Source organism: Poecilia mexicana, unplaced genomic scaffold (assembly GCF_051168715.1).
Source record: "Poecilia mexicana isolate PSO_F unplaced genomic scaffold, ASM5116871v1 scaffold_6, whole genome shotgun sequence".
NCBI lineage: Eukaryota > Metazoa > Chordata > Actinopteri > Cyprinodontiformes > Poeciliidae > Poecilia > Poecilia mexicana.
In genome coordinates this window covers 614,890-630,114 of record NW_028263375.1, presented here as the reverse complement: position 1 = coordinate 630,114, position 15,225 = coordinate 614,890, and the positions used below count along the sequence as shown (strand labels likewise).

Here is a 15,225-nt window from a genome sequence, read left to right as displayed (position 1 = left end):
GAATTAAGGAAAAAAATTACCAACATATTCATATATTTAACTTGTTCCTTGTACCTTTTACCACTTCACAGATGAGTCAGTCAGCAGCAGCAGCTCTAACCCACGTCCCTCCTGACCTGTCCTGAGTGAAATTAAAGCTGCAGTATGTAACTTTATAAAAAAAAAAATTTTCCACATATTTGTTAAAAATGTCATTATGTTGTGACAGTATGGTATGAGAGATAATCTGTGAAAAATCTATTTCCTCTGCTTTCTTCCAGTGCTCTCTAAAAACAACCAATCAGAGGCAGAAAGTTTTAGTGTCATCAATCACAATCTCATATGGCTTATCCTTCCTCCCCCTTGCTCTGTGCTATTCTGTAGCTAGCATAGCCTGTTGTAAATGCTTAGTCTAATAAGCATAGCTATTAGTGATGGCGGATAAAAGATTTTCCTGTAACAGTAAGTTATTTCTCCACCATTAGCACATTTAGCAGTGAGTGAATGAGGCTAATTGACAGCGCTAAGAGCGTCCTAGTAGTTCTGATTGGTTGTTTTGTTCGGAACGCTACATTACTTTAACCAGTAATAGTAATTCAGGAAAGAGGTGGAGGAGATTGATTGTTTTCACAGATTATCTGTCTCATAACAAACTGCTACAACATCATGACAGCTTTAACAAATATGAAGAAAACATATTTTTTATTAAAGTTACATACTGCAGCTTGAATAAAATGCAACTACATAGCATTTTTTGAGAAGTCTGGATTGCTTTGTGTATATTTTGCATGTTGCCTATGACTGTTGCTCATTGGGAGACATTTCAGTAATCTAAAACTAAGAGAAAAAATTTAAACAACCTATTTGCATACTGTATGCACACTGAATTATACTCTTGCATGTAAAATTCATGAGCAGTAAATACTGTACTGGTCATCAGTATTGGACCAAAGAAAGCAAGGCAGTTGCAAGTCTTTGAAATTGTGACGCTTTTGATGAGTTAGATAGACTCAATAAATTGTAACAGCAGCTGCGTGAGGGGGGGTCCAATTTAAGTATTTGTCAGGGGGCCCAAGATTCCTGGCAGCGCCCCTGCCTCCATGTGTCTTCTGGGTATTGCAAGCTATATCCTAGTATGGTTTGTAACAGTTTGTCCTTGAACAGGTTTCAGTCTGATATTTTTCAGGGCGATTAAAGAATTTGATAGTAACACTCGGAGAGCCTTGTTAGGGTTATGTTTCTCATTTTCATTCATCAAGTACCCTCCATGCCAATGTTGAATGGAAAATCACCAGTGCTGGGTTGAAGAGGTCCACTACTTTTTTAAACTGAAAAACAAACAGGCTGTGACCTTAACAGAAAAGTTCAATCATTTAAAAATGAGAAGAAAATTAAATATTATTGTAACTGTTATTATCTGAGGTTTCATAAATAGTTGAGAACAAAATGAGACCTACATGAAATCTTCATTTCAAAAGTCAATGAGAAAAACAGAAGTCAAGTCACAAGCTTATTTTCCTTGTTGTCCTGCTGATACCAGGACAACAAGGAATATAAACATAAAGTGTTAAAAAAATCAACATCATTGATAAAAACAAGGAAAACAGATGCAAAATAAAATTGAAACACACTGAAATTATACATATAATACATGACAATGATTTTCAACCCATAGATAACCAAAACAAATAAAAATGTAATTACAGATTCTGTCCATGATTTTGAGGTCCTGTCTCAGAGTTTTCTTTTTGAGAAAGCATAAAGAGTCTTGAGCTATCTCTTGATAGCTCAGACGCAGATGGGGGGCAGGGAGCAAAGTTTACACTTGGCACAATGCAGTCAGACAAGTACCGTTATCCTGGCAACCGCCAAACCCAGAATGAGCCATCAGATGGTGCTTAATTTTATACACCTGCCACCATGGAATTGATTGGAACACCTGATTCCAATAATTTGGATGAGTGAACAAACACTTTGGCAGTGTAGTGTATCTGTACTACTACCCTGCCAGAGAGGGACCTTCGCAGGGTGGCTGTTGCAATGTGAAGGGATTCAGGCCAGCCCAATGCAGTGAGCACCTGTCAACAGAAGGCCCTGTGTTGGAGTCCCGCCCTGGAATCTTTCTGCATGGAGTTTACATGTTCTCCCTGTGCATGTGTGGGTTCTCTCCAGGTACTCCAGCTTCCTCCCACAGTCCAAAAACTTGACTGTTAGAGTAAATGGTGTAGCTAAATTCTCCTTATGTGTGAGTATGCGTGTGTATGCTTGTTTGTCCTTTCTGTCTCTGTGTTGTCCTGCAATTAACTGGTGATCTGTCCAAGGTAAACCTTGCCTCTCGCCCATTGATCGCTGGAGATACCTACAAGGATAAGTGTGATGGATGGATGGGTAGCTAATAAGCTTTATGTGAATATTTATTAATGTATGTGCTGCTGGGCGTACTGCTGCATTCTTGGAGGATGAAGAATAGGCAAGCAGAGCAAAATACACAGCTGACCTGGGGGATAGTGCACATATATCTGTTTGTGTGAGTTATGACATTGAAGCAGCCTGACAGACTTGTTCTCTGTCAGCAGATGGAAGCATACATAATTCAGTCGGGAGGCAGATTCATGCTGTTTCTCTTCCTGTCTCATTGCTGCTTCCGAACACAGACAAGACAGGATTTGGCTACAAAAGAGAAGGAGGGCTTCATGTCTAGCCTCACTGTTCCAGAGGTTGTCTGGGACATTCTGGAACAACTCCCCTGATCCCATATGCATGGGGTCAAAATCAAGCCAGTTGTGCATTAAAATTCAGCTTGTGAGTTAAGATTTCTCTGCTGTGCCTTTATAATACTGTTAGAGTTTGACTCCATGTTTGGCAGATGGATGTATTGCTTGTTTAGTTTCCTGTTGGTGAAGAGAAGCTCTGTTTAGTTAATTCTTTTGCACATAAAGCAAGAAAAAGGAAGTGTTATTGCTTGCTAGACATGAACTACAGATTACACTGATGAAAACACTGAAAAAAGGCTCAAACTATTCAGAGAGAACTTAACTAAATACAGAAAACATTTTCCCTCTGATTTTTTTCATTTAAGAGAAAAAAGCTTTCCAAACCAAACTGACACTTCGGCAAAAATAAAATAAAATTCTGAACCATCCTTGGCAGCAACAACAAATTCAAACAGTTTGTGTGGAGGATGTGTGGGGTCTTCAAAGACATTAGTGATCCTTGTTCCAACCTTAGGCCTGTACGGCTAAGGTTGTACGGCCCTGGATAAAGGGGAGGCCAGCCCCCATGATCCTCTCTCTAGGCCTAATTGTTTGATGCAAATTTATTTTATTACACTGAAATTGCCATGAAAGTATTTTAAATACATCGATGTTTTTCAATATTGGTGTGCTTCTGAGGTGAAGGTGTCTACAGCCTAAAAAAACACTCCTCCTGTTTAACAGATCTTAGAGACTAAGTTCTGTTAAGACTCACTTCACTAGAGAAGTGAGTCTTGAGTATGTATATATATTGTAGTCTTGTGGAAACATTTGTAATGGTTCAACAGGTTCTGAAACAGTTATGTCCTAACAACCTACATTATTTTTGGTGTACAGACTTGCGTTACATTGTGCTGTAAATGATAAAAACCTTATTTGTATTTCTTCTGAAGTGCAGGGTCAGTCTCAAGGCTGAACCAAAATAAATTTACCTTTATTATTTTTGTGGCTTATTTAGATTGATTATACTCTAGAAAATGAATTCTCTGCTGAAAACAGAACAAAAGAAGCAAAAACCAACCTCCCTATTGTATTATGTAAGTTTCTCAATTGATAAGAATATACCAAAAGGTAAAATTATGAGTTTTGGCATTTAGCTGCTTTACTAATTTTCTTCAGCATAAAGTATTAATATATTTTGTATATTTAACTAATGCTAAAAAGAAGTATATAATCATTAAGTATGTCAACTCAGTAGTGTCCATGCTACAAAAACAGTAAAAAAACTGTAAAAAGAAAATAAATTCCACCTCTACATGAAAGCCCACAGACAAAAGAAGTGAGGTTTTCTAGTACAGAACACACACTTACACACTTATGCCACATTTTTTCACCACAACCTCCTTTAAATTTCTTCACTGGGAACCACTTCGAGTATCTTTCCTTCTTTTAGCTATTTTTCAGTGATATGCTTGGTAAAGCAATACATATCAGTTAAATATATGCAGAAAGACTCCATGCAAACAGCTTGCAGGGCTTTTAAATTTAATTTAATTAACAACAAAGTGTGTATGTGGCCATGCAGCGGTGTCAGAACATCTTCATTTGGAGTGCTGCTTGAGACCATCTGATGATTGAAGAATTCTTGCTGTTTTTTCAGACTCTTGAGGGAAATTTGTGACACTTAGGCTGATTAATGTTGCACTTTGATCTGAAGTTTTTCATATAAGATCTCAGTCCAAACTTTAATATGTTTTTATCAGAGGAAAAGGAAGTAATTGTCTCATGATGAAAGACATTTCTTTAATTAATGCTTATTCTGGCCTCCAAAATTTCCACAGTCCTGTGTTCCCCTTGCATCATATTTGGGTCATATTTTGACAATGAACTCAGTTGAACTTTTGAGACTCAATTCAAAACAAAGGGCAGAAAAATTTAATTTAGCATGTGTGAAAAAACACAATGCCAACAATACAACATGGTAGTGGCTCCAATGTGCCTTGGGATTATGTTTCTTCAAATCTAACTGGATTTTTCTTGAGATTGATATAAATGTGAACAGTTGCAAGTACAGGCCAGCTATAACTCTAAATCTTTAGTTATCTACTAAATCGTTTTGATGAAGAGACTTCCAAATCAACAAGCCTGTTGATAAGAATTACTTCTAATTTTGTTTTGTTCAGCATCTGCATTAGCTGGGATTTCCACTGGCCACACTTTCTTGGAGTCCATCATTAAAACACACATCATACATTCTTTATTCTCTTCTGTAAATATTTCACCTCTGCTACTTTCATGTTTGCATCACAGTTTAATTTTGTTCCATCCACAGAGCTTCTATTCATCATTCTTCTGAATGCACTCAGTTCTTCCACAGGTGATTTTGCAGCACTTTTTTTAGTGAACTGTTCTCTGGAGGACAGTACTGAGGAACACCTCAGCTCCTCAATAGGCTTATAAAACATAAAGAGCTTTCCCTGTATCAGCATGTTGATAATTGCAAATGATAGAAATTGATTTTCTGTCACTCCTAACGTTGATGAAGAGGCTCCACAACATTTTTCCCATAAGATATGTTTTCACTTTTTAGAAACCTGAAAAATGTTCAATTGATACATTTGTGGATAAGTTGTTGAGTCAGACTTAACAGAGACATGATAGTCAATTCTTTATAAAATGTTTATTTTTTTTAAATACTCAGCTGTATTATATTCAGATGTCACAATCAGCATAAAAATTGTGCCAATGTAACTTATTGTTGAAACAAATTAAGGGGGAGTATATTGTATAATTTCCTGGGAGTTCAACTTGGCATTCTATTATAATGGGAAATGCATTTAAAGAGACTTATTGCAGAAGTCTGCTCTGGATCAGTAAAATCCCATCTGAAAAATCTCTGAATATTTATAACATGCTGATGTCATAAAACAATACGGCTTATTCAGACTGTTGTTTGAGTCACAGATAAGACATACTTTACTGTCCAATAAATTCAAACCAGTAGAAGCTGTACTGCCTTGAATGACTCTTAGAACTGGGAGCAGCTGATTAGCATCTCTTGACTATGTTTAGCACCTCAAAAGCTCAAATAATTCCTGAACTTTTTCCCCAAAGACTCTATTTTGTAAAGAAAAAATAATAAGCTCACAATCTAAAACTGAAACAACACAGGAACCTGAGACATGGATGGAGAGCAAAAGAGTTCTATTTCATCCCTACTGACCGCCAGAGGCGGTGCTTAAAGCACTGAATGATCACTCTTGCGCATGCACAGGTCGAGAATCTTATACCAACATGGTCACGTGTGACCCCCGGTGACGTCGGTAAGTCTATATAGTCACGTGACAATGACAGCTCAGTCCCTTTTCATCTTCTCGCATGCAGGTTGAATTGGTGGTAAGAATTGATTGTTGCTTGTCGCTGGTAGCCTCGAGACTACGGTCGGAGCTGCGAGGTTCTCGCCCTCCAGAGGCTGCGCAAGCTCTCATTGTTGCACCTTTGTTCTTCGATTGGTAAGTTGCTTTTTTGTTAATATTGTGCAGCCGTGTCCGGCTTGCCTGTATTTTGTTAATTGCAGCCGTTTTTCGGCTTGTTTACTGTTACGTTGTGCGGCCGTGTCGGCTTGCCTGTATTTTTGTTTGATTGCAGCCGGTTCGGGCTTGCTTTTTTGTTAACATTGTGCAGCCGTGTCCGGCTTGCCTGTATTTTGTTCATTCGCAGCCGTTTTCGGGCTGGCGTTTTTTATTTAGCGTTGTGCAAACGTGTTGGCTTGCCTGTATTTGTTTGATCGCAGTAGTTTTCGGGCTTGTTTTTTTTTTTTGTTGTTAATATTGTGCAGCCGTGTTCGGCTTGCCTGTATTTTGTTTGATTGCAGCCGGTTCGGGCTTGTTTTTTTGTTAACATTGTGCAGCCGTGTCCGGCTTGCCTGTATTTTGTTCATTCGCAGCCGTTTTCAGGCTGGCGTTTTTTATTAGCGTTGTGCGGCCGTGTTCGGCTTGCCTCATACGATTTGGAACCGTACTACGTGATCGTAGTGCTCCTTGCAGCTTCCTTTTCTGCTAGGAACCCCTGGTGGCGTTTTCTGCTCGACTGGGTTACCTAGTCTGTCGGACTAGGTCAAGAGTAGCGATTTCAGCTCGACCTGACCTTGTCTTGTTAGCGTAAGATGCTGGACGTGCCGGCCTGCAGACTCTGTTTGGCCCCTCTCCAGCTGGAGGATGGACATGATCTGTGTCCCTCTTGTTTGGGCCTAGATCACCTAAAAGAGGGCGTGACCGATGCGGCCTGCCCTAATTGTTCTGTTCTGCCCTTGTCCCTGCGTACCGCTCGCTTGGCTGATCTTCAAGGTGCCAGCCAGCCTGTGAAGCGTATGGCTCCTGAGGCTATGCAGCCTCCACGTAAGAGGGCCAAGAAGAGCTCTAGGGATTCAGAGGGCCTATCAGGACAGGTGGCCCATCTTACTTCCGAGTTGGAGCAGATGAAAGCACTGCTCGAGTCCCTTAGAGACAGTGGTGGCTCTGACCCAGACCCAGGACGGAGCGTGGGTTCGGGGCTCTCCGGTTTCGATGATGATGCTGTATCCCTGGCAGCGTCTGGTACTGATTTTCAGGATCCATTTGAATCCGGCTCGCGTATGTCAACAGCCAGTTCTCGTCTCTCTTCCTGCTCTCAGCCGGAAGAGGATGATTCGATTGTGGGCGCTTTGAGAACTGCGCTTGCTCGGTTGCAGCTGGATGCTCCACAGAGCCAGCCTGATGCTTCCAGTGCTTTCTTTCGGCGTCCTACTACTAGGTCGTCCTTTATGGTTCCCCCATCTGCCGACTATGTGAAGGAGGTTCATGCTTGTTGGGCAGATACTAAGGCCTTTTCACGACCGACCTCTGATGGCAGGGCTCTGGCGGCCATGCAGGACGCGCCCAAGTTTGGTTTTGGTCACATGCCTTCTGTTGAACCTGCCATAGCATCCCTCATTGTGGCTCCAGATGAGGTTCTGAGAGCTAATGCTAGGTGTCCTCGTCCTCAATGTCGTGTGACTGATGATCTGCTTTGTAGAGCTTATGACTCGGGGGCTCGATTGGGGCGACTCGGTAATTCATTGTCGCATTTACTCCTGGGTCTCTCGGCCTCTCTGGAGGGCTTGGCGATTGATGCACCTACTCAAGGGCTGATGGACGGATCTCTTCATGCGTTTGCTCTTTTGTCCAGGGAAATTGGCCGTGTCCTGTCTACCCTTGTCCAGGCACGACGCCAGGTCTGGCTGGCACAGTCCCCGCTTACTGAAGCTTGTAGAAAGACCCTGATGAGTCTTCCAGTGGTCCCTGGGGAATTGTTTGGTTCAGCTGCGCTTGCAGCCTTGGAGCGGTCGGCCCAGGCTTCTCATACCAGGCAGCAGCTAGCCGGCCTTCATCGCAGACGACTGCAACGCCCTGCTCGGAGTGGCTCGGTGTCTTTTTCACGTACTTATCCAGCCCCGTCTACACCCTCCGTGGGGCAGCCACGACCTTCCTCGGGGCCTCCCCCTGGCCAGCGGGATGTTTCCCGGGGTCGGGCTCACATCGCTTCTCAACCTCGGCAGTCCACTCGGCAACCCTCCCGCCCTCTTGGCGGCAGGTGGGCTCGGAAATGATACCGAGCTGGCGGTGGGACATTTTACCCCAGACCAGCTCAGTTGCTGGACCGCTCTTGTTCCCGATCCATGGGTGGTGTCTACACTGACTCGGGGTTACACGCTACAGTTCCGCCGCCGTCCTCCTGTTCCTGGTCGAGTCAGGATGACGGTGATCCACGACCAGGCAAGGGCTCAGGCTCTGAGCCTCGAGATAGATGCCTTGCTGGCCAAAGGCGCTATATCGCCTGTCGACCCCCTGCAGGATCCAGGGGGCTTTTACTCAATGTATTTTTTAGTCCCAAAAAAGACCGGCGGACTCCGTCCCATTTTGGACCTCAGGGGTCTCAATGTGTTTTTGAAGGCTATCCCGTTCCACATGTTGAGCGTAAGGGAAGTGCTTCAGACAATCTCCCCGGGCGACTGGTTCACCTTGGTCGACTTGAAGGACGCCTACTTTCATGTTCCGATTGCACCACACCATTGGCAGTTTCTCCGCTTCGCATTTCGGGGCAGGCATTTTCAGTTCAGAGTTCTTCCATTCGGCCTCTCTCTGTCCCCGCGTGTATTCACTCGATGCATGGCTGCAGCCCTGTCTCCTCTGCAGGCCAAGGGGTTGAAGGTCCTGCCTTACTTGGACGATTGGCTAATCTGTGCGCCCACAGAAGCTCAGGCGGCGGCGGACACACACACCTTGCTCAGTCACGTAGACTTGTTGGGTCTTCGTGTGAACTGGCAGAAGAGCAACTTGGTTCCATCTCAGCAGGTCACCTTTCTTGGGATCACGATGGACTCTCTCACTATGACTGCTCGCCCATCGCCCCAGCGTGTCGAGGGCATTCTTCAAATGCTGCCCTCCTTTCTACCTGGCCGCGCACCCCCCTTTCTCGCTTATCTTCGTCTCTTGGGCAAGCTGACTGCTGCTGCTACAGTTGTACCCCTGGGTCTGCTGTCTCTGCGGCCGCTACAGATGTGGCTCAACAGCCTAAGGCTACGCCCATCTTGTACGCTGCACCGCCGCAGGAAACTGCTGGTGTCCGATCAGTGCCTTGCGTCACTGGCTCAGTGGCGAGAGGCAGAGTTTATGACCAAAGGGGTTCCACTGGGGTCGCTTCCGGCTCGTCGAGAGGTTGTCTCTACCGATGCATCCACCACGGGATGGGGGGCGTCGTGGCAGCGACAGATCGCCCGAGGGACATGGTCCCCATGGGAAAGACTGCAGCACATCAACGCCTTGGAGTTGGAGGCCGTGCAGCGGGCATTGCAGCACTTCCTCCCGAGCCTGCGCGGGAGACATGTCCTAGTGCGGTCGGACAATACTTCGGTGGTTTTTCATATCAACCATCAGGGGGGGACACGGTCGCTAACATTGCTGAGGCTGACCCAGAAGCTCTTGGCCTGGGCAGCCCCTCTTTTTGCCAGTCTAAGGGCAGCCCACATTCCAGGGGTGCAGAATGTTCCGGCCGATATGCTGTCTCGGGGACGCCCACCATCGGGGGAGTGGAGGCTCCACCCAGAGGTAGTGGGGGTCATTTGGGAGACGTACGGTATGGCAGCTGTAGACCTGTTTGCGTCCCAAGAGACGACACATTGCCCACTTTGGTTCTCCCTGGCAGACAGTGCCAGTCCTCTGGGTCAGGATGCACTGGCACACGACTGGCCAAGAGTGCTACTCTATGCCTTTCCGCCGCTTCCCCTGATAGGCCCAACACTCCTGAGAGTCCTTCAGGAGGGGCATCAGGTCCTTCTAGTGGCCCCCTTCTGGCCGGGGAGAACCTGGTTTCCACTGCTGCACAGGCTCTGTTGCAGCTCTCCAATGCCTCTTCCCCTCCGGAAGGACCTTCTGTCACAGCTGGGGGGTCGGATCCTGCATCCCAATCCCAGTCGCCTCCGGCTCTGGGTTTGGCCGCTACGAGGCCTGGCATCTCCTCCTCAGAGTATGACGGGGATGTCGGGCATACAATGACTAATGCCCGGGCCCCCTCGACGCGGCTGGTGTACACTCATAAGTGGAAAGTTTTTAGCAGTTGGTGTCATGCTAGACATGAGGATCCTGTACACTGTTCTATGTCAGTTATTTTAACCTTCCTTCAAGCACTGCTTTCTCAGGGTCGGTCTCCGTCCACTCTGAAAGTTTATGTGGCTGCCATCTCTTGTTGGCATGTGGTGGTGAATGGTGAGACAATAGGACGTAATAAAGACGTTTCATTGTTTCTGAGGGGTGCCCGGCGCTTGCACCCTCCTCTACGCCCTGTCATGCCTGTGTGGGACCTCTCTCTCGTCCTCACTGCGCTGCAATCTCCCCCGTTTGAGCCCTTGGCAGAGGTAAGCCTCGAGTATTTGTCAAAAAAGACTGCCTTTCTCCTTGCCATGGCTTCGGCGAAGCGCGTGGGTGAACTACATGCGCTGTCTGTTCACGAGTCCTGCTGCCGTTGGAACCCGGCTGGCTCTGGCGTTACTCTTTGGCCTGACGTGACATTCCTTCCTAAGGTGGCCTCATCTGCGAGCCACTCTGTGCCCCTCCAGCTTGCTCGCCTTGACACAGATGGGCCTGATGAACTTCTCTGCCCTGTCCGGGCACTGGAAGCTTATGTCAGGCTGACTGCTTCTCTGCGGCAGTCTGATAGTCTGTTTGTTTGCTATGCAGGGCCCCGCAAGGGGCAGGCCCTTTCCAAGCAACGGCTAGCACGTTGGATTGTGGATGTGGTGGAACAAGCGTACGTTCTACAGGGCCGCCAACCTCCTGCTGGTGTGCGTTGCCATTCCACCAGGAGCATTAGTGCGTCATGGGCCGCCATGACTGGGGTCACTCTGGAGGCTATCTGTGCAGCAGCCTCCTGGTCATCGCCGAATACTTTTGCTAGATTTTACAGGGTGAACCTGGCCGCCTTTCACCCACTGGAAGGGGTCCTGTCCCAGCGTTCGTCATCCCAGTGAGGTAGGCATGTTTGGGGATTGTTTTTCTGGGTGTGATTCCTCAGGACTCTGTTGGTAATCGTCATCCAGTGCTTTAAGCACCGCCTCTGGCGGTCAGTAGGGATGAAATAGAACGAAAGTTACGACTGTAACTACAGTTCTATGAATCCCGGATGACCGCCAGAGCGTTCGGTCCCTCGGAATCATCGTGTTCGCGAGAAGATTAAGGGACTGAGCTGTCATTGTCACGTGACTATATAGACTTACCGACGTCACCGGGGGTCACACGTGACCATGTTGGTATAAGATTCTCGACCTGTGCATGCGCAAGAGTGATCATTCAGTGCTTTAAGCACCGCCTCTGGCGGTCATCCGGGATTCATAGAACCGTAGTTACAGTCGTAACTTTCGTTCAATGGAGGGAGCTGGAGGAGAATAGAGAAACCAAGGAGCTTATGCAAGAAGAGGAACAGGAAATGACAAAGAAACAGGAGAACTAATTAGCAATGAATAGATGCAGGTGGGGAAGGAAATGATTAGCAGCTGGGATCGGTTGGAGAATGGTCAAGTGAGATGAGAAAATTGAAGAAGACTGGGGAAAGGAAAACAAAAATCTAAAGAAAGTGTAACATAAAAAGACATAAATATAAATTGGCACAAACAAAACAACAACCTGAACTGAGACAAGGAAAAAACTGAAATGGGAAGAGAAAAAAAAGATATCAAAAGGAGAAAATAACTGAAACTAAAAGTTCAAACAACATGAATCATGACAGAAAGTCTTGGGGAGGAAGTCTAAGCACTTATGCTTATGCCTTGGGCCAGGTCTTAAAAAGCTGAAATGAAGCAGCAGATAATCTTAGTGAGATAAAGGGAAGATGGAAACATTACTTTGTCACTCCAGTCTGTTTTCAGAGTCCTATTAAAAAGAACCGTATAGAAGAAAAGTTAAACAATACAGATTCCTGTCTGATAATTCAAAAGGAAAATATATACATACCTCAAATTTGCAGTGTTTGTCTCCACAGCACCTGTTCCACAGTTTTAGTGTATTTCAGCTCTAAAGGTTTAAAAAAGTGTTCAGCAAAAATATTTGTCACTCAAATACATGAAACATTGTTGCCTCTGTGTCAGCCATTTTGCACATCAGAGTAGACCATGAAGTCACCTTAGCTCTGCATTGACATCATTTAGTCAATGCTTTCTATTAGTTACTGATATCCAATAAAAAGTGTCTTGATGTATGGATTTGTTTGGAATTGATCTGGCCATCTGGAACTGAAGAGAAGCAGCTCTGACAGCATCAACGTTCTCCACCATCTTCTGAAGTTCAGAACCATTTCCAGAGCTTTTATCAATGTCAGAAATGCTATTTTTTTTCTCTTTCACTTTCTATCCTTTTTCTTCATTTTTATGCAATCCCACTAATCTGTAGGATTAATTTACACTGCATCTACCTGTGTTTCTTGATTATTGCTGAAAGCCTGAGTGCTGAAGACGGCCTGGGATTACCAGCCAGCGAATGCCTGATGTTCCTTCTTAATCAGAAGCAGAAAGCACTTCAAATCCTTCTTTTAATGAGGGTGTGATGTTGAATCCATTTAAAAGCACCTATTAAGAGAACATCAGGACTGTAGAATGAGAATGTACAGTCTTCAATATCAGTGAATACTGATGTTATATTTTGATGCATGCCTTTGAATCAGATGCATCAAACCAATAAAAAGTCTTCATGTAAGGTTTAAGAAAAGGTTTATAATATTGAGTAATATATAAATGATGTCCAGTTGGGTGGGTGTAGGTAGATGGATTCAGCAGGATTAGCAGGAAGTTGGGGTTAGTTTTCAGGGTCGGTGTTGTTGATGTAGGGAGTTTAACCAATGTCCCCTGTGTAACGGGTGGAACCACCAGGGGTCGCTTCCTCCACATTTTGAGCGCCCATAAAAGGGAAGCTGTCAGGCTGGTGGGCAATTGTCAATCTCCTCTGTGTTTGACCAGGTGTGTTGGCCCACAAGTCCCACTGTTGTGATCAGGTTTGTCAGTTTTTTTGTTGTAAAGAAAAACTCTTAAACTGATTATATTTAGTCAGTGTGTTTGTGTGATGTTTTTATATAGGGCCACACTGCATGTGTTGAGCTGACGATTGCTACCTGGGCGTGTGGTTTGTCGACGCTGCAGGTAGGCTTTGTATATTTTTAACTGGATTGAATTGAATGGTTTTATTGTAAAGATTTAATAGGTGTTTGGTAATTTGTTTTTTTGTTTTTTGCAGTTGTCGCTGCACCCTGCTGTTCTTTTAGTTTGATTTTCTTTTTCCATTGTTTTTCATTTATTTTTGTTTACTTATTGTTTTTTGCAAATACACATCCTCTTATTTTGTAATAATAAATATTGTCTCTTTTATATTGGTTGTTTTTATTGCACTATAAGTGGTCGTAACATTTGGCGTTGTTTGGCAAACGAATCCGGGAAGTTACTTTTTTTCTTTGTAGTTATGATTTAAGTTATAAAGGACAGCAGGGGCAGCGGGGTGAAGTTTTCGCTGGTGACATAAGGCATCAACATGGAGGTATCGAGTGGCGCTGAAGCCGGGGATGAGCGCGATAAGCAGGCCATGTCACAGCGAATAAAGGATCTGGAACGCCAGCTGGCGGCATTAGCAGCAGCGGACTTGGAAAGACCGTCAACGTCTTCAGGAACTACAGAACCTGTAAGGCACAACCCTGTTATTTATGTGCAGCAGGATAAGAAACTGCCACCATTTTCTGGGAAACTGGATAGTGCAGAGTCGCTGACTTTGGACGAATGGATCGAATTGATGAGAGACTATGTGCAAACAAGAGGAAACACAGAAAAAGAACGGGCGCAGATTATCTATGAACATCTAGAGGGCGCTGCCCGGACTGAAATTAAATTCTTACCAGCAGCTCAAAGGGAGAATGTGAAATGTATTTTTGATGTTCTTAGAGATGTTTATGGTTGTATGCATTCAAGAATTTCACTACAGCGTAGATTCTTTAACCGTAAACAATTTGAAGGAGAATCATTGATCGATTATTCTCATGCTCTTATGGACCTGATGGATCAGATAGTAAAAAATGATGCACAAGCAGCCTCAAACTCCTCTAAAGATCTACGTGACCAGTTCTGTGATGGTGTGAGAGAACAGGCTCTTAGAATGAGGCTAAGGGATTTGATTCATGTTAATCCGGAATGGACCATTCGTGATGTTAGAGGGGAGGCCACCAGGTGGATGGCACAATATGAAAATCAGTCATCTAAACACAAATCTTACAATCCAATTCTCAATGAAAAGTTTGTCTCCTGTGAAAGCTCAGTCTCTCGCACTTCTGAATATGGGGAATTGTTGACTTTGTTAAAAGCTCAGCAGGCCCAGTTAGAACTGGTCATGAAGGCTTTGACCCCTCAAGCTCTACCTCCCCCTCGCAATTTTCGTCCTAGACGCACTGCTGATGGAAAACCAATTTGTTTCAGATGCGAACAAAGTGGGCATATTGCCAGAAATTGTACTGCTACTGTTAACACTGAGCCTAAACAAGCTATTCCTCCTAAGCAAACGGAAAACTAGAACCCGCCAGTGTGCAGAGCCAAACATTGGTGGGCAGTTTTCATGGCTCTATTGACAATAAATCAAGTGCATGTAATTTAGTTGGTGAATGTCCACAGGGAGAGGTGGATTTTGCTGGGGTGAGGATAAATTGCTTATTGGACAGCGGCTCTATGGTGACCACTGTAACAGAAAGTTTTTTCAAAAACAATTTTTCTCATTTGTCTGATAAAGAACTAAAAGACTGTGGTTGGTTGGGTTTAAAGGCAGCAAATGGGTTAACAATTCCTTACCGTGGCTATGTGGAGCTTGATGTTGTTGTGTTGGGGGTGTTGCTTCCTCGTCGAGGTGTACTGATAGTTGAGGATCCAACAGACGGGTACATGAGGCAAAAGAAGCTGGATGTACCTGGTGTTTTGGGGATGAATGTGTTTGACCCTCTTTACCATGAGCTATATAGGCTG

General features: G+C 44.6%; 2 protein-coding genes across 2 annotated transcripts; both read left to right on the top strand.

Moving 5' to 3' along the window:
- Window positions 1–7,473: 7,473 nt before the first annotated feature.
- LOC106912462 (uncharacterized) lies at window positions 7,474–10,243 on the top strand. Its single transcript, XM_088006705.1, has 2 exons — window positions 7,474–7,659; window positions 8,141–10,243. The coding sequence occupies exons 1-2, from the start codon at window positions 7,474–7,476 to the stop codon at window positions 10,241–10,243; spliced, it is 2,289 nt and encodes a 762-aa protein (XP_087862831.1).
- A 2,844-nt stretch (window positions 10,244–13,087) lies between these two features.
- LOC148158500 (uncharacterized) lies at window positions 13,088–14,782 on the top strand. The gene has a single exon (XM_088006034.1). It carries the CDS (start codon window positions 13,757–13,759, stop codon window positions 14,780–14,782), a length of 1,026 nt encoding a protein of 341 aa, XP_087862160.1. The 5' UTR covers window positions 13,088–13,756.
- The last annotated feature ends 443 nt before the right edge of the window (window positions 14,783–15,225 follow it).